The following is a 25,329-nucleotide window of genomic DNA, read 5'->3' as shown; positions in this document are numbered from 1 at the left end:
CAGTGCAAATCACTTCAGATTGTGCCTCTCTGGGGATCTTATTACACACACATTCATGTGTTTTCTTTCACAGAACCATGGACCCCAGTACAGACTTTGATACCTGCTCCAAAGCTCATTTCAAAGTGCTGGAAAAGGTGGTAAAATCCTCCCCARTTCTTAATGCTTTAGCCTTTTGTGCCCACAAAGTGATTTTCATAAACTCTTTTGTCACAGCCTCGTGTGATACTTCATAAAGCGCAGYCTGGAAGATSAGCCYCCCAACAAGTGTCTTSTYAGAATTATGTTTCTCCAGGACCCTRTCTATATTGCCATAACCTTTTTAAAGCCAGAAGAGACCCCCAGAGAGTGGGGGGTTTCCAGTCAGTGAGTGTCCCTCACTGAGARCCATCAGTTGTATGCAATACTGAGCTCATTAGCTCAGACTGACTAGTGAAAAATTAACTATATTCACTGCTCACACTTGTATGAAGAGTATCCACCAGCTTTGGGGTTGAAAATTGGATGTGTGACTGTGATGTGTAGGCTTCCCAAAGTCACTGCCACACCCTAACTGCAGTGTTGCTCCTCTKTGATTGTCATTTGGCTCTTCAAGGATGATTTTTACACACAGGATACCCATGAGCACCAGAGAACCTAATAAAAGGAGAGGAGGAACCCTGAAACTGAGCCTGAAACCTCYCTGCTCAAATATTTCCTTCTATACCATATCCTACCACAGCTTTCTGGAACTGATAGCAGAGCCATGGCTGAGCTTAGTTCAGGCAAAAACTCATTTGAATTTACACGAGAGAAACTCCAGGACTCAAACCCTAAAGTGATAGTCTCAAGAATCCTTTAGCTGAAAATTGCTGTAAGGCAATTGCTGTGCTCTGTAAATGAGAGAATGCTTTCAAGGTTTAGCCCTCTACCCAGCCAYAGTTATATTTTTAGCACCATTTGTTCTTTTGAAAAGGGCATATTTATTCTTCTCTCCCTATTGTGCAACTGTAAATTTAAAAAATTCAAACCTCTGCTCTATTAATGCCCATCAGTTCTGTAAAACAGGAAAATCAAATTGTCTTTATATGTAGTTAACCTTGACAATATCGTGTTTCATTCMGTTTTTAATGTCCACTAAACCTGATGCTGCACCAGACAAGCCATTTAACTCCTTAGAAATAGTTCACTGAGGAAAATAAACCATTCACATCTCAATTAAATCAATTCATAAAAGCATAATTTCACTGTCTTTAATTTAGTTAACTTCTGYGTGTAAGGGGTTGAAATTAGAATGCCCTTTACAATGTTTCATGCTTCTGATACACTGAGGGATATTCAATTTTGGCTTCAAATTTATTTGAAATGTTGTATACTACACAGTCTGACCCTTGTGAAGCYCATCAGAGTTCCAGGTTATATAAATCATACAAGGTTTTCTTTTTTGAGAGGAAGGATAGACTGAAAAAAACAATTCAAATGTCCTCTGGCTTAGCTGTACCTTGCTAGGGTCAAGGTAGCTCTTCAAGCACTCCTGAAACTCTCTAAACTTAATTGTATATGCATGATATAATACAACAGGAGAATTTGCTGCAACCAAGGTGCCATTAATCCCAAATCCAAAGTATGAAAGAAAAAACATTATTTAGACAGTGTGGATGCTGCCATTGCAGTAAGAATTTTTTAGGTTTTTTTTTAACCAAGAGGGCTTAAGACTGAAGAAATGTAATCACACCACAGGATGAAGAGATGGGTGTACAGCCTCTCTCCTGTGTTCACGGGGCACAAAGGAGAGGAAGAAAGTCTAAAGGATGTGCATACTCATATGCTCCAGACAGCAGTGATTTGTGTCCTTCTGGATACCTGCTTAATGCAGTTCGCTCTCTGGAAAATATATCCAGGACAGAGCGAGCTGCTGTTTTCCCCGCTGCAGTATGAATTATAGTGACTATTCCTGAATTAGTTAGTTTAATGGAAGTTCTTATCCTGCAGACATAAAGCACTATACTGCTGTCACACCTTGTGCCACCGGTAAAATATATTGGGGACACATGCATGAATGTGCCCCAAATAAAAAAATACCTCATCTCCTGAGAGCACCTAAAACACAATAGCACTGCAGAGGAATTAATTTTGTTTTCCATATGATAGATTGTGTGGTTGGAAGGCTCAGCACCACATTGATTTGTTGTGTCCCSAGAAAGGCTCCCATTGCAGACTGACTCCAGGCCAGCCCCAGAGGATAATGGAAACAGAGAGCATGGCAGGAGAGCACACAGCACTGTGCTCTGCTCCTGAATGCTCAAAACCAGCCAGGGAAAGCTTCAAGGTGAGCSTCAGAGCAAGCCAGGTGTGTGCTCACCTGTGAGGCATCTCAGGAAAGGAGCACTGCCACAAATATAGGGAGTGTTACACAAAAATCATTTCACTGGGGAGAGCCAATTCCCTGTTTGGCTCAGTGTTGTGTAAAGCCCTGTGTGATGAGAGTTGTGAGCCCATGGGGGCTGAAAGGACCAAGGAACAAAGGAATCTGGGGCTCAAACCTCTGCACTGGCACCATGGTCCTGCCACCGGGAAAGAGAAGAACAGCAAATTTCAAATAAATCATGGATGCCATCAGAGATACCAGCGTTATATTGTTAAAGAAACTATGCAGCTAAAATTTCTTGGGCAAGAATCTGAGTAAATTGTTCTCTTCTTAACTGACAGGACCTTAATCCTCCATTTCTACCTTACTCTACTAGATTGGGTGAGTGTGGTGCTGCAGGTTACACTGAAAACCTCTGTCGAGACAAATATAAGTTTGTAAAAGAAGCTCTAAGTATTGGCAATATTTCATCTTTTGAGATCTGACTTTTGGGAATTGTTCACAGATAATGGCTTTCCTGAAGGGGTGAAAGGGGACCAGCTGTGACAGATTTGCCTTGTCTCCTTCTTAGATCTGTTTTCATTTCCATTTCCTTCCTCCAATTTGAATCCCTGGAGCTTGTTGTCTTCAGAAATTCCATTTCCACATCACCCTGTGCCTAATTATGGTGAGCAGGTATCGGCCCATCCTCTGCCACAAGACACAAAAAGAGCACATCTCTGTTTCTTTCAGTATTTCAGAAACATTTTTCTGAATCACTGCTCATTTGACATTTTCTTTCTCCTTCCATTGTGCCACCTTGCCGTATTTAACTGAAAGGTGTTACACCTTCTGTGATCAAGTAATGACAACTGTGCCACACATTTTACCAAGATCTGAATTTAATTACAGGATCTAACAAGCCTAAGAAGGGATGAGCTTTTGTATTTCACCAGGATATCCAAGATGAAAAATAAAAGGGGAAAAAAATCTGTCTGCAGACTCAGAGAAGCATTATTATATAGCATTATCTGACAGAAAGACCTGATAAGCTGTCAAATTAAAAAGCTGATTTGGGAAATTTTACTGAAACCACTTTTTGAAAAAAGACTTACTGTAGTGCTTTGTTTGGATATCACCTAGGCTCTTTATTTAAAGGCAGCAGCAGGATACAACAATTTCATAATCTCTCAAAGGGCAGCAGCGCTTTTTTTTTAAAAAAAAATTAATTCTTTGACTTTGGATAAGCTGCAACAGAGCCTCACCTAAAGAGAASGGGAAAATAAATTTCCATTTTTGTTAACATCAATCTTTCGCTTTAACAATAAAATTATATGGAAAGTGAGACCTGTGTGCATGCTGACAAACACATTTAATCACAACCAAAGAGCAGCCAGAGCTGTATGAAATCAGAAAAACATGCAAGGAATCAGTTGTGCAATTATAAAGGTGAGGTAGCACACTGGCCTAGTTACATCCATCATTTAACTTTGGTTTGTGTCTCAGGAGCTGAGATGAATTTTTCATGTTTTTTGATTCCTGCTTCTTTCAGGGCAGTTTCTTCCATCTTTACTCTGGAGAGCTTGCTGAACTGAGTTTCAAATTATTCCTTGYCTTATTTTTACTTCTCCATGCCATTATTTTACACACTGGTATAATGCTTTCTTTTATTCATATTATAACTGAACATTATAACATGAATGTAGGCAGATATCAAGCTCCTGGAATATTCACTGAGGATTTTGGCCAGACAAAATCAGCAAAAAATAACACAGTTTTATCTTTGCTTTAGTTAAGTGTTGCAAACATCATAGAAAAGTTAATTGTAGGAAACATTTTTTGATTGAGTGATCAGKAGTTGACTTAAATTAATATAAGGACAACTATAAATAAGCCTACAAATCAGATTCTTGATTTAAAAAGAACGAAATTTGATAAGCTGAAGGAAGTCAGATTGTGYAATCAGTATAAGGGGCTGGATTCAACCATGCATGTCACTTGGAAATTCTATAAGGTAAAGTATTAAAAKAATTATATATACATATATATATTTTGAACTTGCACCTGCAAGGTTAAAATATACAAGGGGAGACTTACTAGACTAATCAACTACACATCACAGGCTCTGTGACAGGAAGCCAAAACCCCAGACTTGCCCAATAAAGAAAGCAGTGCATTTCAGAATTAGAAAGATAAAGAAATATACAAGCAAATTTGCCAGAACTGAAGCCCAAGAGACCTTCCAAGGACAGTAAAATAAATTTAAAAACCAGAGAGTCTTAAGTGCTATAAAAAAGGGAGATAATAGAGCCAAATAGAATCTCTTTGTAGTAAAGCTGATGATGATCCAAGGGAGAAGATTGAATTAATGGATTCCTAACAGGAATGTATCTAATGCAGGTCTCCACCTCTCAGAAGAAAGCAGCATACATATTCTTAATGAATTKGTGGGGTAAAAAGTGAGAAAGACCATCTCTATCACAGAACTCGATAATAAGAAGACAAGAATTTTTAAATACAGCTATCCAATGGGGCGTGTTACTTCTTGTAGTAGAGAAAATATAATGTCACAGCTTCGCATGAGAAGAATTAAAAACTGCCCAGTTGAAGTATTTAGTCTGATCTGTACTTTAGAACAAATTTTAACAAAAATAATTAAAGACRTGGAAGCAATTGGAAAATGAGATAAAATGCAAAACTTTGCCAAATCATGTTAGGCTAGTTTAATAGCTCTATTCGACAAGCTAASTAATTTTCTAGATGAAAGAAATGAAGTATATCTAATTTATCTGGATTTCAGCAAAGTGTTTGATGTGATGTCATGTAGCAAATMATGGWTTAACTGTGGAAAAAATACAGGAGTGTAAAAATTGTATGGTAAAAAAGCTGAATTAAAAAAAAAAAAACCCAAAAAAACCAAAAAAATAAGGGATAGCACCGAACACAGATTTTTTTCTCTCCTCATTTCTCTATCTCATGAAGAGACTGATATCCTGCTTCTGTAGCTATTGACAGGTTCAGAATACAAGGTCTSCTTGCTTTACATCACACTCAAGGCTCCCAGATTCCCAGGGTGCACTTCCTTCCAGGAACTGAACACTGGAGTTGTCTTCTCTCCACAACTCCCACTTCATTCTCCTTCTCCTTCAGCTTCCTGSTGAATCACTCACACAGATGAGAAGCAGTCCCTGTTTGTCACATTCAGACCTGCCAACGTGCCAACTACACCACATTCTGGCCCTTATGTTCCCTGCTAAATTGCCTGGATTTGAAAAATAAAAATCCCCAAGAAACAGTAGATGGTTTAGATTTACCAAAGCTCTCCCAGCATTTTGGGGAACTGATGCCATCTAGTTGAAAGAGCAGAAGATCTTTAGTCAAGAAAATGTGATAAAGTCAATGCTGAGCTCTACATGGAGTTAACATGAGGAATATTGTGGTGAATTCCCAAAGAGCATTAGACTGTGCCGCAGGAGCTACCACAGAAACCACTGCAGAGAAGAATGCAAAGAAAAATGGGGGTTTTCCCCAAGAGACAACTGCCTGGGTGGAACTCCTAAGAAACAACCCAAGCTGAGTTCCATGAGTCATTTTTTGTATTTTATTCACCAATCTCAGTATAAAATGCCAACCACACAATGAAATCCATGGATGATATAAAATCAGACACAGTGGTGATGCTGAAGGGGCTGCAGTCAAAAGGAACAGATCCCTTCTGAGTCAACTGAAGTGACACTAAATCTTATACTACAAAGTACAGGTCACACACTTCAGATATAGGACCAGTCACACCAGCTTTTGCCATAAATTGGGATACTCTGAGAGAGAATTCACRAGGAAAAACATTCAACAGGTAATCAGCTACAGAATGACACTGGGCTTTCCAGTTCTGAGGTGCAAAAAAGAAAATTAARATCTTAAGATGCAGAATAAATGTCTGCATTGCTGTCTTCATGTCTTTGAGGTCCTAGTGTTCCCACCACTGTCAGTTTTCAAACAAATGTGCAGYCGAAAACCAAATTCAAAACAAAAAAAAAAGCATTGAAGAAAGGTTGTTATGATGAGCAGAGAAATGAGAAAACTATTCTGAAAAAGACATGTAAGAACRAAGTGGGATGAACTGGAAAGTGCTTGGACTGAAAGCAGAAGAAAATTTCTTCAGAGTAGGATGTTTCTCCTAAGCTACCCTCTAAGAGAAACAATTTATGCAAAGAAGCAGRCTTGACCCAGTACATTTTAATTTCTAATTTCTTAAGCTCTTCTATCACTAACCTAACTTTTAAATACACATTGGAAAAAGAAATGAAATCGGAATGGGAAAAAATGCCATCCAGACCACTAATCCTTTAGAGGGAAAGTGGGCCAWTGATTTAAATATAGTTCCTTTAGTATTTTCTTCAGCATTTTAAACATTCTCAGAACTTATTTTTTGACTGATAGTGAAAATAACCCATGAGATGTCTACAGCATTAAACCTTTGTCTTGAGCCAGTGCAATCAAATAAAAATATTTCCTATGAAAATTCAAATKATCTCACCCATGTGCACTATCTTTCATAGATCAACTTTGCTTTTACTGCTATGATGCATATCCAACTGAGTAAGTTGGGSTTTTTTTGACTCTGGGATAAGAATGAAAAATACTATGTTTGATTAAAATGTTGTTTAAGCAAATGGAGATTTTGCAAACTCACTCATTCTAAAAAAAAAAGGAAAATAAATTGCACAAAAAAAATTAATTGCAGAAATGTAAAATTCTGGGGGTTTTAAATGCTTGTATTTTAAAATACCTTTTTGTACTTTTATACCTTCCATATTGTTTTTTCATTGCTTGCTAAAGCAAGCATTATTTTTAAAAAAAATTCTTCATTCATTAACCTTTTTSTTCCGTACTAATATTGAGACTATCTCTAGGACAGCCTGTATGTACAGTTTTTTAACTTTTATATATATAGAAAGAAATCAATATTATTCAATATATAATAAGTTTTAAATCATACTTWATTGAAAATCAATTGATTTGCTCCCTTGATTTTCATCAGGTGGGAATCTGTGCCTCTGTTCCATCTAAGGTWGAGTCTGATCCATCAAAGAACTCGACCTTTACCACTAGGGCTGGGTAAATCCTTCCTGGATATTTTCACACAGAACTTTATCAAAGGCTTCTTGCAAATCAAAAATCCCAAGTATGTTCACTCATTCATATTTATGGCCCATTATCTCCTACAAAACCAGGGCAGGTTTAACTATAGCAGGTACCAGCAGAGCTTCCCAGATGGAGAACTSAGCACAAACAGGACCCTGGAAAGATGTGATTCCATGGACACATGAAAATCCACAAATACCACTGATGAGTTTTGCTTTCCAAATCAGGGAGGATGAGTCATTACTTGGTAACAAAATAATTACTGACTTAACTGGTATTTTTCCCATTCTCTTCTTAATAATTCCACAGACTAARTATTTTAGACCCAGATCTTCCACATTTAAAGCCTGATTTTATACGCATGGCATAAATTCATACAGAAAGGGTTTACTTGCACATTCATTTTCCACATATTCCCAGAAGGAGAGCTCCTGAGAAATCCTCCCATTTTTTCCAAACACTGTTATCTCCAAGGCAAGTAAAGCATTATGGGATGTCCTTATTACATTGGCACTGCTGGTTTCCCACTGCAGGAAAATGACATCCAATGTGTTTCACAGAAGCTTAATTGCTGTGAACAGAACTTWAGTYTTTTCYRCTGCATTTCCMTCCTGGGCAGAAAGACACYTTGTATTTTGTTTTTAGGGGCAAATAATGAGAGATTCCYCCAGATCTGTAAGCTTTGCACTTATCAGGTGAAGGTGCTCCTCATATCCTCTATGTCCCACCATCGGGATTGCGGGGTGACAGGTCTGACTGTAAGAGTCCAAAGTTTGACCATGGCAAACGAATGCATTCAAGAGAGAATCAAGGGGGATTCTTTCCTCCAAGGGAGAAAACAGAGACTGGCAATTGCTGGATAAATAAATAGCAGTCATAAATAACATCAATAGTTTGTTATTTTCTTGTGTCCAAGCAGCAGTGGCCAGGGAGGTTTGAAAACCTGGGTTTTGTTTTTTCTTCCCCCATCTGATTTTATTTGAAACCATAGGTTTGAAAACCTATGTCATCTACAAAGCAAAGCAAATACTGACTGACCATTTACTTGCTAGATTCCTAAATCACCTTGACCATTATCATTTTGCATGGATGTGCTGATAACACTGTGTCTTTGAATTATGAAGTATTCAAAGACACATTTGTGAAAGTGTTTGAGGTCTCTCTCCACCACCACAGTCACCTGAAAAACATCTTTGATTCTCTTCAGAAGTGACTGAAGGGGCCTGAATTGGGAAGTGTTTCCAAGGCAATAGTAAGCAAGTTAGGCTTAGGAAATGCTAATCCATTCCTGGAGAAACAAATGGACTAATACAAATGCCTCCTGTTAACTTTATAGCCAACCTGAACACAAAAAAAAAAACAAAACAAAACAAAAAAAAAACCCCAAAAACAAAAACAAACAAACAAAAAACCACCAAAAAACCAAGAAAAATGGATGTTATTTACCCTAAGTAAGATACATGATTATAGCTGACTCCTAGCATTTTTCTTAGAGTCAGGTGAACCCCAGGAAAACACGACAGACCCTTTTTCTTTTTTTCTGGAATACAGGCAGCAAGAGAAGCAGTTGAATGACACACCCCCCTTCCCCTACTCCTTGTTGGATGCTCTGCAGGAACAATCTTTATCCCACAGATCCAGAGAAAGTCCCTGAAGACAGCACGTGTGATCCCAGCTGTGTAATCAAAACCAAACCACCAAAGAGGCCCAAAAACAACTGACCAAAAAAAACCCGCAAAACCCGACCCAGCATTAATTATTCTATAATGTACCAAGGCCCATATTACAGAGGTACTTGGCAGTTGCCATAATGTCAATTTGATCTTCTGCCAACACGCATGGACTCTCCCACAGGTTCTTTTCTGATGTCTATGCTCCATCGTGATTTTTTACTCCCCAGTCACAGAGATACTCCTGTTCCAGCAGTCTGGCAGTGCTTTGGACAAGCTCTTCTGTGCAAACAACGTGAGTGACACGTTCATGCTGTCAGATCCTGGTCTGTCAGACAAATCCTGACATCTCCTGACCCATGGGGTACATGAGGACAGCTGCCACAGAGTTACGCTCTTCTAAAGCTGAGCAGAGATCCAACAGTGACTGGGAGGGCTCAATTTTAGATATCTGCCCACATCAGAAGGCATTTTCCAAACTCTCAGGAACTGCTGAGCATTCCCAACAGATGGAACAGCTTTAGACCCATCACCCAATACCTAATAGGTCATTTTCTATACAGAAAACACTGCATCARTCTGATTTGCAGTGGAAGTAATGAGGATTAAATTCTCACTGGTGAAATGATTAGTTGTGCTGGGTGTTTTAAAGGAATCAGCATTGGGCAAACTGCCTTTGACCACAGAAAGCACAGAGTTAGTCTCAGCAGAGYGATTCTGAAATCCTTTCACAGTAAGTGGTGGATATTGTGGATTTAGAATGTCCTCTACCTTGCTTTGATATATCTTCTCAGGCTAGCAGAATGTACACACTTCACTACCAAGAAACAAAAATCAGATAATTAAGAAAAGTGTTTTTAAACAGATAATATGGTTATTATTATGATAAAGATTTGTTTTGGGTTTTTTTTTGTTTTTCCACCTATCTGATTTTATTTGAAACAGATTTTCTTTCAGGTAAGAAAGAAAATGTTTCAAATGAAATAAAATGCCTTGTTCTGAGATTATCTAAGTCCCCTATAAACACTGGGCAATCTTGACATAAAAAGTCAGAACATTTTATTTAGAAAATACTGAAATTAATATTTTTATATTATTAAAATATTTTTTTTAAAATTTTGCCTATAATTCTTAGTTCAGTTTGACACAAATTAACAAGTCCTTTGTTTTATGCATCCTCAGGAAATCTACACTTCAGTGCAGAATTATTACCTAACTGAGATTCCAAGGGCAGCCTCTGCACAGAAGCAGCTGGAGCTGCTATCATGGTGCAGTCCCATCAGCAGAGCAGCAGYCAGACTCTTGGGAAGGGCAATTAAAAGCAGATAGTGAAGCAGACAAGATAAGCCACGAGGAGCAGAAAGGATCTGCATGGAAATGGGGATGGTCTATTGATCAGGGGCTCTGCCTGCACAGTCAGCAGTTTTCCTCGTTCCTGTTTAATATGATCATCAATTAGGCTGCATTCWGATAAGTTAATGTGAATTCACTGTCTGAAAAAAGAGGTCAAGATGAAATACTAAAGTTCTTTGGGAAAGTGCAGAGGGGTGATGATAATTCAGCAAGGAGACATCACACTGAATTTAGTTAGAAAAGATGGAATATATAAATTGAATGAAGATATGGTTATCTTAACCTACTATCAAAAATCTCAGGGCTACCCACCAGCCACAAACACTGTGAAAATCAGGAAAAATGGGATGAACATTTAATAAAGAGCAGAAATTAAAGCACACGTGCTCACAGCTCTAGCATTTTAGTCAGAAAARTGACAAGAAAGAAATTGCAGAGTAAAAAAAAATTACTTTGATGGTAGTCTGGAAGAACATACGYATGTAAATCTAAACCTCTGTTTCTGAAAATCACCCAGCCATTTCAGGATACTGAAATCTTCACATCTGTCTAGGACTAAAACATGTTTTCCCCAACTATAACTCAAAAACCAACCATCTACCTTAACTAGGGTAATCATTTACCACAGACCCCTCTCCCTTTTCCTTTGACAGCTCTCCCATTTCACACCTTCTGGGATATAAATTGAAGGTGCATTGGCCCAGAGTAAACCCAAGCCTGGTGGGATCAAGAATGATGCAACAGGAGAGAGACACTACATTCTATTCATCTTCCAGGGTCACTCTTGTGCATTTTATGCAGCTCTAGGATAAAACACACTAAGCCACCAAGAAAACTCGGTGAAGCACTGCCATGTGATAATTTTTTTGCAAGGCACCAGCTGTTATTGGGCCTTAGATTTCCTTATCCACAGCAGTTACGTGGGGCTGGATGAAGGATGCACGGCAATGAAACTGGAAAATCCTGAGTCTCTGTCCAGAAACTTCTCCCAGAAAATCTTCATCCAGCATTTGAAGCCACCAAACACAAACAAGCAATGTCTTGTAACTAGATATTCCAACCTGAGTGTAATTCAGAGAAAAATCATTCCTCGTGAGGAAAGACCTGATCAGTCAATGTGGTTTAGACAACCAACTGATTATTTAATCTTGCATTATTTTTGAAAAAAGAAAATCTAGCATATTTATGTATAACAAATTTACTAATTAGGCTGCTTAATCTTGGTTTTATTCTTAATTAAAAAAAAAAAAAGAAAAGCCAAACCAACAAGACTGGCAAACCTGATGGAGGAGGATGGAAACAGAAGGAAGAATGGCTAGATGGTCTCATCCTGGGAAGGGAGAAGGGATGGAAGGTGAAAAGGAAGAGGACAGCAGCAAAAAGCAATGCTGTGGCATACAGCAGCCAATAAAATATTTCAGTGGGAAAGGCAATTACAGGCCAACAGCAGTCTTGGAAGATCCAGCAATAAAGCAAGMCAAGGGATTCTGTACCTCAGCTGATGAAGCAACTGAAAATGCAACTTGCACATAGATTGYTCATGGAAGCTCAAGAAGCTCTAAATTTTTGTTTTCCTATTTCAAAGAAAACATGCAGCCTTATTCCACTCCCCTCATCCCATCCCCAGGATATCACTCTGTATTCTAAATTGTTTTTTGTTCAGTATAAACAAGTCCCGTGTGCCACTAGCTTTTGAACTCAAGGCTTCTTTTTGTATTTGAGCCTGTCCAGGAGCTCCATGCTCATCCCCACAGACCTCCTGGCATGCTTATCTGACTTCCTCTTTGTTGGGATGCATCCCTCCTGAGCTTGGAGCTGGTGAATTCATGCTCATCATTCAGGTAAAAACCAAAAGAAACAACAAAAAAAAGCCATCTCAAACCTATTTGTACCACACAGGTCTTGAAAACCRACTAAGACAAGTCCTCCCCAGCTTCCACCTTCTTATTTCAGCCACCATTTACCAAACTCCGCCAAATTAGAAAGTCAGGGGGCACAATGGAAATGGGAATATCTGAAAGATCACTGAATATATTTCATTCAGTATCCCTCTTTCCCTCAAGAGTTTATCACCTCTCATAGATGTGTCTAACTTAGAAACAATTAATGGYTCTAATTGCCAGAGCTGTCATTCATTCAGAGCACATTAGCACATAGGTGGCTTTTTTTTTTAAATAACTTCTGCTATAAATAATATCTTTTCCAATACTTACTTTCATTATTTTATATATTCTGAATTATTTCCAAGAAATTATCTGAAAGGTTATATTTTGCATTTGGATTTTTTAAAAGTTTTTATTTTTTTTTTAAAGTGAGGTGAATAGCTGGACTACAACCCAAAGGGCAACAACAATAACCATAAAACCCATCCTAAATACCAATATTTAGTCCAGGGAATGGCTTATGCATTCCTTATAGTGCAACACACCCTCCTGGTGCACGCCACCACCAGAAATGAAAATAATTTTACTTTTAAACTGAAAAATCAGAAGTGTCATTTATTGAATAGACATTTTGGTTTGTATATTTGCCTTCATTTACATCTCTAGATTTACTGCTTTTTGCTTAAAATAAACACACAGAGGAACTGTTAAGAGACAAGATGCAGATGTGTAAATTGCCATTAATGGCTCACTGTCCTACCCAATAAAAAAAGGGATTGCATATCTAAAAAACATGTTCCCTATAAAAATGAATGAAATGAGTAACACAATAATCCTCAGTGCATGGCATTTGCATACAATTAAATATGGGCCTGTTCAAGGCAGCTCTGCCTTTATTCTAAGGTCGTGTTCAAGAAACCAGCATCACCTGCATAAATAAAATCCTGCAGTTTGCATTTGGAGTTCAGGCACCTCAGCTGGGTTGATAACTGTGACACCGTTTGGTTGATGTCTGCTGGAAGACTTTGCTAAATTCATAAGCTTCAGATTGCTGTAATCTTGCAATCGAAAGAACACAGACAACCTTTTCCTCGGTAAATGTTTCRCCCCATCACTTGGGGATGGATTTGGGAGTCACTTTGAACTGCACAGCTTTTGTCAAAGCCTTTTTTCCCCCCCTAAACCAAAAATGCAATAAAAACAAATGAAARCAAGAAACAAAGCTACTACATCACGCCTTGATAACTGCATTTTTCCACTCCCAGTAACAACCTGAACCTGGGCTTTTAAACTCACTTAGGAAATGCCATCATCATAAACTATACATTGCTCAGGATTGTTTAGCTCACTCAGTAGCTACTAAACACTGCAACGAGGAGCAAAAGGAGGCAAACTCTGGTCATCCCCCACCCTGTGAGTGGCAGGCGTTGGTGTGAAGCCTTACCTGCTGGGTAGCGCTCGATGACRGGCCAGTTGTCCACCTGCAGGGTGGCATTGCCACCGCTCCTGGTGAAGCGAACCACGTGGTACTTCCCGTCGTTGATGATGGCGTTCATCTCTTCGATGGCGATGTCATCCGTCCCGACGTTAAATTTAACTCCAATTTTGCCCTGGTGCTGTAGATTCAAAAAAAAAAAANAAAAAGGAGAACTAATTAAGAGTTGTTTCAGAAGGAATTGAGACAGTGTGTCATGAAGGGGAAGATTTGAAAAAGGAGAACTAATTAAGAGTTGTTTCAGAAGGAATTGAGACAGTGTGTCATGAAGGGGAAGATTTGAAGATTTCTAACAACATCTTCCCCCCCTCAGATGTGACTTCTGAAGGCTTGTGTGTGGCAGTGACAAACCTTCCGACAGCTCAGTGAGTCTGGGTTGCCTTTTTGAYGGATAATTGATATTCCAAATGAGTTACTTCACCAAATTGAGCTCTCTGCTTTTCCAAGAGATTGAGAACAAGATGAGGAGGGGGGAAGACAGAAGAAAGCTCAAGGTTTCTGTCTTTGTCCTCTTTCTCACCTTCATGAGGATTAAACAAAAWTTTTCCTTTTAGACTTTCAAAACAAAAAGCCTTGCAGTGTCAGCTTGGAAGAAATACAAGAACTTTCTGGCCATAAAAGCCAGAAACCTCGTTCATACTCAGAGCCTTCACAAATGATAACAGAGAAGGAGATTTTTTTTTCTGTCAGGGAGATTTTTGGCATCACTCTGAGGTGATTCTGAATCATTAGGCCAAGATCACACTGAGTGATCAGCAAGGACTTCCCTGTTCAGAGCCAGAGAGCAGGGAAAGGCATTTGCTGATGCAGGGATGGTGGTGGTGTTCCCACTGAGGGCACAGACTCATTCTTTTGCTGGGTTTTGACTATAAAATCCTGTGTCTGAGTGCACTTAGGGCCAAGGGGACTTCCCACACACATCCATACCCGTGACCAAGGCTTCAGATATTCCAAATKATTGACATCTTAGCATGTTTTCATTTTTATTGACTTTTAATTATTAAAATGTTCACTCTAATGGGACACCTGCATTGTAATAAAGCCTTTTAATGTATATTAAAGTTTAACTTACAGGCTTTGTAATAAAGGTATTTATTACATTGAGGAGAAAAAACAAAAAAAAAAAAACACTGCACAGTATGAGATTAGGGATTTGTGCATAGTAAGTGGTAATTGTATCTGAAATTTCATGTCCTTGATGCTCGTACATTCTTCCTTAAAGTTAAAAAACTTCTTGACGTTTTTACACAACCAGATGAAACACAGTGAAATATTTTACTTTGCATTGGCCAGTCACACCAAATTTTCCAGAATTAGTTTCAGCTATGCAGCAGAACTCTTATGTCTGATCCCTCTTTGTGTTACCACCCAAGCACTGCTTCCTGCAGTAAGTGTACYCTGCAGCTCTTTAGCTATGGAGGTTCCCCAAGCAAAGAAATCAGGAGCCTTTCACTTTATTTTATTCACTTTTAAAACACCTGGGTTCATYTTCCAGCAGTGCTTGCATATTGCAGTTACACAGCTGAGCAGCTGCTGAACACCTTTGCTGTTCCTCAACAACACTATCACCTCCTCAACCATGATCTTTTCTGAAACAAAAGGACCATTCCCTGATGAGATTTGCAGAATGACTCTGAAAAAATATTTTTTGTTTGCTCAGTTGACTGAACAATGTTCTAAATGTCCCTCTTTTTTTCCTTGTGGATTGCGTTAACATTTCTGCATTGACTGCTCCCACTTTTCCACATCTATAGAGTGTCAATAAGGGATCCACCTCATCCAATTCATGCTCTTCTTCTTTTTCCTCYGGTGTGAGTTGCATAGCAATTTCCYAGTTATCCTGCAAAGGTAACTGTAGCTCTTCTTAATTTCAGCTATTTCAGCTGGGCTCAGAACAGATTTTACCTGTTTTTCCCATGGATGCCACAGTAGCTATTTGTTTCACCTGTTTCATTCATGTGTTTACTCTCTTTACACAGAAATAGTTGCAAGAAAATGTGCCATTGTCCCAGCTTTAAAGCAATCTCCTCTTTTACTAATTTTTGAAATGCAGAAAACCAGCCYGTAATGATAATGGCTTATGAAACTTCTCATAGTGCTTTCAAGAAATCAAAGGCTCTGAGGATTAAAAAAGCTGACTAATTTTACAGTGATTCATAATCATGCTATTCATAACCTACACTTTATACCCCAGATACTGTGTTTGCTATATACATGCACAGACATATATTATTTTAGGCGTAAAAGAAAATGACAAAAGAAAACAAATCAGCTTTAAAGTGAATAGGAACGGTGCAGGTAAAAAGAAGTGGCACACAAGGCACAAGCATCAGCAGTTTTCCCAAAGCTGGAGCATGTTGTGCTGCAGCCAAGTTACCCTTTGCAAATGGCCAGGTATTGGCAAGTGAAATGAATTCTTTGCAGACTTGAAAAGCTTTCAGCCTTCCTTTATAGATATATACTTTCGAGTGAAAAAATGACAAGTTTTCCTGTTTGTACAAAAATACTGTGCACAGACACCTTCATGAATATGCAACAGAAAATATCACCCTAACAGCTGATAACATACTGCAATGATTTTTTTTTGTTTTTATTTCTAATAATTTGTGTAKCTGAGACCACGAAAAACTCAATTTTTAAAGGATACACTTCATTTTTCCCACACATCTCCAGCACCTGTGGGCAGCTATGTAACCCCCATGAAACAAGGAAGCAAATCTGTGATTACAAATTGCAGACTTCCTGGTTATTGAATCCATATTTAAGTCTGACTTCTGGACATCACATCAAAATTTATATGAATTACAACCCCATTGTGCACAGCTCTTTACAACCACAAAACAAAACGTGATCCTGCAATGAACACTTCTTTAAATAGATTGGGGATTTTCTAAGCCTTTGCATAATCMTGCAGGAGTTTGACTCACTGCATTTCTCCCCCTGTGCAAGATAACATTATTTTTCATTTGTCTTTGTCACATTATTTTTAATTTGGTTAAGACCATGTGCACATTGTGTGTTTCTTGTGGATCAAGTGACATAACCTGTTGAGATAACCTGATCTCAGCCTTCAGTCTCATCATGCTTAATTCACTGGGGCTGTAATCAGTTAGAAAGAACTGATTTTATATTTCTTTTTGGAGCAATATGGTAGTGAAGAAAGGAAAGAGACTGATACAACTGAAGCTTACTAAATTACTATCTTCACTTTGCCAGTCTCAGTTGCGTAGTAAAGTGGTAGAAATTTCCCTTTATCAATTTGCTCATTCCAAATAACCTCAGAAGTGGTTCTTCCTGTCAGAAATGCTGAGTGAGAGGTTCCCTCTTCAGCCCCCTGCTGATGGGCATTGTAGAAATGTCTGTGCATCACTAAATACTGCAATAAATCAGCACTGCTGGGGAACGGTGCTATCCCTGCCAATGTCCCAAAATAGTACAAGCAAACATTTTTTTTTTTTGCCCACAAGCAAAGATGATTATTTCAGAGCTCCCCTGGTAAAAATCAGCTCTGTACACAGGRCCCATGGAAGTCCAGTGCAGTTTATGGTTCTCAGCCAGTGTTTTCTTTTTCTCAGTCTCGCCCAGTTGTGAGAGAGCACAGCAATGAAATCAATTCCTTTTCCTGCTGTGCCTTTATCTATTCCAAACTACTGAGGCCACAATAACCGAGTGGAGTTGTGCAGGAGCTGGGAGAGTTTCCAAGAAAGGCCAAAAGAGAGGATGCACCTTCAGTAAAGGAGGGATGCATTTCAATCAATGGCTTAAACATTATTTATGTCCACGGAAATTACTTTGATGTTCATATACAAAGGTAGTATGAATAATACCGAATCCACCCCATCACCACCCCTGCTCCCTGGGACCTTGGATTCATCTACATTCACTCTGACACTCTGAGCCCCAGCCAACAACTCTCCAGAAATGCCAAACATTTGGTTTGGAGGTGCTTTTGCCATGTAGCTATCCTGTTCTTGAGGCCAGGGTAGCTTTTCTTTCCACAGCACCTGCACAGGCAGATGAATAAATTTGGTGTTGGCTGAAGTGCCCCTGTGCATTACTGCAACGTGCAATGTAGCCTTAGTTTATAGCTTAAATTCTGCAGTCCAAGCAGACTAAGGCTGAATATGTTAAAGGCTTCAAAGCAGTTGGATGCAACCATGAGATAGCTCCAATTTTGTGCTCCTTATGTGCTCTGAAACTCTGGGAGCTCTGATTGCCCAGACAGTATAGGATGGGTGTGTGTGCACATGTACGTAGCAATCACTTCAAAACGTTWTGCCTTCAAAAGCTCTGGCAGCTCCTGCTGTAATCTAGCAACTCCAGTGGAGTATTTTGAAGCCTTTTTATGAATTGTGTACTCCAAGTACTTAACAGACTCCTGATGAGGCACCAGGAATCCTGATGAACCCAAGAACAGAGCAAGAAAGGTGGAATGCAAATCAGGCCAGCAGCTGACACTGCAATTTGTGCCCTGTTGGACTCCAGTTCTGTGCTACCAATCTGCCAAAATGCAGTAAAAACAATGCTAATAATATATATATATATACACACACACACATATAAATATAAATATAAATATAAATATAAATATAAATATATATATATATATATATTAAAAATAACAAATATATGTATACACTTGATATTTCCTCTAGCCTCAACCAGGTTTCGCTGCTCTCTGTAGCAATAACTTTGGGATTAGTCAAACATGAGTGTGCACAAATTTGGCACAACAGCAGTTTCAGAGCACACTGCAGACAACCTAAGCTCGTAATACTTACAACCTTTAACCACTWCTCAGGAAAAGCAATAACACTGTGACTCCCACAGGTGAACAAAGAGAAGAAAAAATTCAAGTGTGCCAGCTTGCGTTTTATATCATCAGCCCCTGAGGCACCAYTTTCTGGTGGACGTGGCAACAAAGTCTTAGAACTAACTGAAGTTTTACTTTGATTTTATTGAAGTGTGTGTTTCTTGAGTTTTATTAAGAAGAGTGAGATAATTTTCACTCAAATGTAATCAGAGGTTAATATTYCCTATTTCAGAAGTCTGTACAAAATAATTAAAATAATCTCTGGGTTTCTCAATCCTCTAAGGAAATGCATATCTAAAAATAGGACTGCTTGCTTCAGAAAGTGAGGGGAGTGGTACACAACAGGCAGAAGGTAAATTTGAACTTCAATACTGGTGGAGTAACTACATGTATTTTAGCCTAATAATCCATCATTAATTCTTATTACCATCTAGTATCTTCTAGAGAAAAYGCTTCCTGGAAAAGACACAGAAAATAGAAACCATCTGGGAAGAGTACTTTGAATTATTACATCTCTCATATTCCAGTGAAAGGAYTAAACTTTCTGAATACTGAGTTTTAAATTCACTCTCTTGGGTTTTACATCATTAACCTAACACTATTTTTTTTTGTTGTTGTTATTGTTTTCTCTCTAGGAGAAGTGATAAAGTATCCAACATATTTTTAGTGAAATTAACCTTTTTTTTATTCCTTTTTAGTCAACTGCAAGCCAACAMACCGCAGGAACAGGCTTTCTCCTGTCATACCTCATCTTGAGTACTTACAGTCAGGTTTTGTGCCCTTTCATGAATTCAGAAAGGCAATCATTTTCGGGGTGGATTAGAGCTTTCAGCACATCAGTGTTTGACACACTGCAGAAAATGCAGGAGGGGCTTCACACCTCTATCAGAGGGCTCCAAGTCACTGCTCAGAGCTTGGCACTTCAACAAGGAAGCAAAGATCTCTGCTGGTGAGTGAAGGGATGCATCCACCTGGTATTCAGGCTTTTGGCACCTGACAAGTGTGAAACAGTTTGGTTTCTCTTTCTTTTCCCAAAAGTTGGTAATGTGCAACCAGTGTGGAAAAGCAAAGAAAACAAAACAAACCAATCAAACTTTCCCTTTTCCTGGTTTCCTGGTAAGAACATTAAGCTGCTCCCAGTGCTTTTTCTTGCAAGTTCTCGCCATTTATTTGCACCATTTATTTTCCCAATATTTGTTTATTTCTTAAGTTCACATCTTTGTGGACCTTAGGTTATGAGGAAAAAACCCCAAAACAACAAAAGAAACCAAACAAAACCTTTTTGCTTTAATCCAAACTACTAGTTCTAATAATTGTAAAGAAAAGCTTAAAACCCAAAAGATTGCAAAATTCTGTTGGCAGACTAAGAGAAAGAACTGGAAATCATGTTAAATCATCACTGGGCTTGAGTGGTGGCTGAAATCCAAATGTGGCCCTTGRATTCCTGTGAGCAGAGCAGTCAGATCTGTGATATCCATTTGTACACACCTATTGGAAATGCAATCCTGGCAACAAAATGCTGCCTAACACTGTGCTTTGTCACTGTTCAGGTTATTCATAGAGGAAAAATATCTGCAAAGCAGAAATATTACTGGTATTTCCTGCAACAGCTGTGTATGCTCACCTAAGCACAAATATAAGCACACCTTTTTATCTACAYCAAGATCCTTCCAGAGACAGTACAAAACGGATTCATAATCATAAATATACASCTACAAACCATTTTTTCCTCCCCTAATTTTGGGATCCTCAGTTAGCTGTCTCGTGATTTTTTTTAAAGAGACATGGAGGGAAAATTTGAATAATATTTCACTCTCCCATTTTACTCAGAATTTCTGTAAGACCCTTTAATAAACTTTACATGACCCGAAATTCATGCCATTAAGTCATCGAGGTTTTCTAAATCGATACAGAGATAATAAAAATTCATTGYTCACCAGATGTCCCTGGTTGACACATAAGAATCAGCACTGTCACTGTAACAGCATTATGTTTGCAAATAAATCCAGACACTACCAGAGGTCCTGCACTCCTAAACGTTGGTCAATAAAAATTAAGAARCTTCCAGCCTTAACCCTATGACCCTTAAAGGAGATAAGTGAAGTATGGGATCAGCATCCCACTAATTCACAACTGAGGTGCATCTACAAAACGTGCCACCTAAGTGGCTTACTGAGTGGAAGCAGCAACGTGTGGTGTAACACATTTTTGTGTCCCAAAATGCTGTCCCTGTGACCCACAGAACAAAAATCCTGGAAAGAAGATAACGTGAGAGCAACCATTCACTGGCCCAGCATTTCACAGCAGGAAACAGCTGCTCTTTACTACTAWAAGATAACAGCTTGTATTACTTTTCTGCTTTAAAATAATTGTCTTCACAGTCTGCTTTAAAGAGTAATAGCAATTTGATCAATACATAAAGCTCAGCAAGTAGAAAATGCAGAAATATTTATAAAATCTAYGATTCTGACACTTYRACTCTCAGTCTGCAGCCTTCCTGTTTAGCTTTAAAMATTGTAATTCTCACTGCTATATATTATAGAAGTATTATTTCAGGTTACCCTGATGGTGAATTCCTGAGACAAAACAATTACCTGAACAACCAGCCCCCAAAATGCAATATCTATAAAAGACATATGGCGTAGAGCCCACAGCAGCAGCATACTGCATCTTATTATCCACTCAGCATCATTACTGCAGTACACAAAATTAATTTTTTTCTGAGAAAACAAGCAGTAAAGAACAATTTAAGTAGCCAGCCCTTAATGTGGTATTTCTTTCAAAGCARATGTTTCACAGAAATACCTTGACCTTACCAGTGCCTCACCCAGGGGGTTTAGCTGTGGTGAGAGGCTGTGGATGGTTTGAAGAGGTCTCTTCACCAAACAGAGCATAATTTGGAGGAAACAAAATCTTATCTACAGGCCAAGGTAGCTCACAGGTCTTGGCTTTGCTCTGCACTCTTATTTTCCATTTCCAAGCACAGGATGTCCAGCCTGAGGAATTCCATATCCATTGGAAGCTCCAGCTACTCACAAATGGCAAACACTGCTCCTCCCCACACATACACCAACACATATTTCCAAATGGGCATGATTAGATTTGAAAATAAGGCTTACTTCCCAGTTTTTCATAGTGGTTTTATAAAGGTGTTATTAAAACTGTGCTCCTGAATCTTGATAAGAGTCAGCCAAATGTGTAAAACAAATGAGCAGCACCTTGATATCAGTACAATCTAATCCACACTGGAAGCTGTCCTGTTTTAAAGGCATTGATTTCTGTGTTTAGAAAGGTTCCACAGAATTCTTCTGATAATTTGTGTGTCTGAAACAAATCCAAAGTCAGAGTGAGTAGGAAGAGTAACTGGGAGCAGAAGTGAAGAATCAGCAAATTCTCAAGCAGGCTTTCATGCTAAATGATTAATAGCCATATGATCAACACACATGCTCATGAAAACACCAGTAATTATTTTTTGAGAATCTGGGTCAAAGGACTTTTCATATTAAAAGCCTGTAAGGAATTATTAAAAACCAAAAATTGCATTGGACACCCAACTCGTATTGAGCTTTAATGAAAAATGAACAACTACCTGCCATTCACAGGTTTGATAAGCTCTCCTTTAATATTAAGAAGGGTCTTGAATATTTCCAGATGCCTACCACAAACACTGGGAAAACATAGTTTTTAAAGACTTTAAATGCACACTTTTTATTCCATTATTGTTCTGATTGCCTGCATGTAAATGTATTTTCAGAATTGTTTCATTACTATTGTTCTCTTGCTTTGCAATCTCACCAGATGGAAATAACATGTTCCTAATTCATTTTGGCTGCTAAGTACTTATTACTGACATGGGTTTACATGAAAGAAAATTGAAAGGAAAGAGAAAAAAACCCAGTCAACAAAGTGATTTAAAAGCTGGGCATATGAATAGTGGACTCAGACAAATATTTTTTGTTTCCTATCTGTAGAATGAAGAGAGCATGATATTCTCACTTCAGAAAATTGTCTATCTGAAGCAATTTGTAACGGAAAAGTAGTTCAGCAGAAGTAAAAGAAAAAAAAAGAAAATGCACACAAAAATATCAACTACTGGACTGGACTATGAGACAAATGCAGAACTGAACAGCTCTCGCTTTACAAGGACATGTAACTATGCTGTCACCAGCCAGCAGAGCCACAACRTGCCACAGGATGCACTTGGGCTCCCTGAAGAAAGGCAAGTCCTGGTTGTTGTCCCATTTTCTGAGCAATCCTATCATTTCTGTTGCCAGCTTTTTTCCTCTTATCCTCAAGTGTGGAGCCATTCCATGGCAAGCTTTAATGCCATGTATATTTTCCTCGATGGTAGTCGTTTCCTTTATCTTTCTTACCTTTCTTCATCTCGAAGATCTTTCAGAATCAAAGCCAATTTGACAATTTACTGGTGTGCTGTGCCAGGCAGTGCAGAGCAGCCTATTATCAATGCTACAACAGAGGATCTCACTTCTTTTGATCACTTAATGCTACAGAGCATGTAAAAATCCTTACACCCAATACATGTAACACATGAAGTGATCAAACACTGCTCCTTGACTGGACKGTGAAATCCCTCAGGTAGCTGCAAGGGGAAAGCAAAATCTGATAGCTACCTCTATGTTCTCTGCTCCTGCTGCTAGCAACTCCCAAAGGTCTGAAAGATGTTGCTTTGGTATCTTAAAAAAAACACCAAAACAAAACACCACCCTGTGGAAGAGAAGCGCTACAAAGGAAAGGGCTCTGTACCAGAAATCATTAGTGTTTGTGAACAGCCTCTACAAGGAAGAAATCTCTGGGGGGAAGCATCGCAAAAGAGAAAGAGCACCTTTGACAACGTGCTCTTCAATCATCAAGAAGTTCCTTAATTGTATTTAAGAAGAAATCTTCCAGATAACTGAAAAGGCTGACCTCAGGAAAATCAGAAAAAAAAAATCAAAACTGAATTTAACCCACTCCAAGGGAGCTTTGCCTGTAACAGAGCTCAGTACTCAAGCTCTGAATGCCTCTCTGAGGCAGGGAGCAGTCATGAATGCTGTTGTCCTTACTGGAATGCGCAGTATCAGGCTTGTACAATGTCCAAATACATCCATGTTCATGAACATGTTATTTTAAAAGATCCCAACAATATCTAAATACTTTACAACATGTAAAACAACAGCCATTAACAGCCAAAACTACAAAATGCATCATTATCTTCAAAGTGCACACGGGAAGGGAACAGCATCATCCTTTTGGTTACTCTTCCCTTACAACAGAGTTTTATTTCTGTTGGGAAGCATCACTTTGAGAATGGGGCATGTCAGGCAACCAGCAATGAAATGTTTAGGGCAGCATTCCAGTCTCACTAGCAGTGCACTCATGATTTCTGCTCTTATTGCATCTACTTTTTGTTTTTGCTGTACTTGGCAGATATTTGCCTGGGAAAGTTAGAAGTCAGAAGGAGCTCCACAGAAGTCAAGACTGCTTTAGAAATAGTAACATGCTAAAAACAGAGCATCTCTCATTAGAGTTACTTGTCACTTTTTCAGAGCTTCTGCCTCGTACTGCTATTCTCACACATTTCACTGTGGAAGAGATGTGATGGTAAAATATTTGAAAGACAGCTGATGCAAATTATGTGCTTTCCATTTTTAAATATTTTTTTAAATTCTGTCTTTACTAAGATCAAGGTTTTGCTAGAGAGAGCTTAGTAGAAACCAGGCATATAACTGCCTTTCCTTTTCATACTTCTCCAGCTTTAATGATAGTGAGGGAGTATTTGAAAAAGAAAAGTAAATGAATAATTTCACTGCTATTTGGTCAGATAAGCTTTTGCAACTCCATCAGGATGGCAGAGAAAAGAATGGGCATCTCTGAAAGGGAATGGGGAAAAAAAAATTCAAAAACCTAGAGAGAGCCATTGAAAATGGAACTTTCTGAAAACATAGCAGGGGAAAAAAGTCTGCATCTTAAATAGCCTCATGGGTAGCTTATGTTTGAAAYATCTTGTGATCTGCAGCAGATAAYGCAGCCTCTTGCTGACTTTGCTGGTGTCACAGAGGTGAGGTTTCCACATGGGTGAACAAACCACTCGAGCAATTTATTCAAAAACATTAGACTCAAATTGGCTTCAGTGCAGCGCCAGGCAGGGTAGGTGTGTGTGCTTGGCTGTGCACACACACTGCCATCCCGGCGTTCTTCTCTGCTAAATGAGATAACTTAAAGCCTATAAAAAGAAAACCCTATTTCTTTTCCTTCTCTTAKTTTTTCCAAATTGTTCTTTGCTCACAAATAGTCTCATTAAGCAGGAATGCCATTAGAGGACATCAGGCGCACATTTTTTCACCTGAAGTGAAKCTCTAGCTTTTTGCCACTTCTGCCTTCCCAGCGCAATTGCTAACAGGTTTCTGGGCTCTGCCAGTGCAAAGGGCATTTGTGACTGACAGATCTCCCCAGGGAACATTCTCCCATTTYCCCTTTCAGCTCAGGCAGAGTATTGTGTGAGAGCTGTGCCCACCCTGCTGTGAGGAAACTCCACAAACTCCAGCACCACGGACAAGGAATCCGCTGGGGCTGCTCTTCCACTGAGTTCTGCTTCCYGTATCACAGGAAGACTTTGACTCCTGGATAATTATCATTATTTTCTG

At 38.8% G+C, this 25,329-nt stretch overlaps 1 protein-coding gene across 16 annotated transcripts in view; it reads right to left on the bottom strand.

Annotated features, from left to right (window-relative positions):
- The window catches only part of LOC130577361 (neurexin-1-beta), a 647,097-nt gene that overhangs the window by 103,737 nt on the left and 518,031 nt on the right, over positions 1–25,329 (bottom strand). For all 16 annotated transcript variants that reach the window (XM_057372640.1, XM_057372642.1, XM_057372645.1 and 13 more), the window contains one exon: positions 13,822–13,993. In XM_057372640.1, coding sequence (XP_057228623.1) covers positions 13,822–13,993 — 172 coding nt within the window. The remainder of the gene's footprint in view (positions 1–13,821; positions 13,994–25,329) is intronic.

This window comes from Malurus melanocephalus, unplaced genomic scaffold, assembly GCF_030028575.1.
Source record: "Malurus melanocephalus ecotype Western Australia unplaced genomic scaffold, MMel_1.1 scaffold_175, whole genome shotgun sequence".
Lineage (NCBI taxonomy): Eukaryota > Metazoa > Chordata > Aves > Passeriformes > Maluridae > Malurus > Malurus melanocephalus.
Note: the sequence above shows the minus strand (reverse complement) of the source record. Positions and strands in the feature narration are given on the sequence as shown.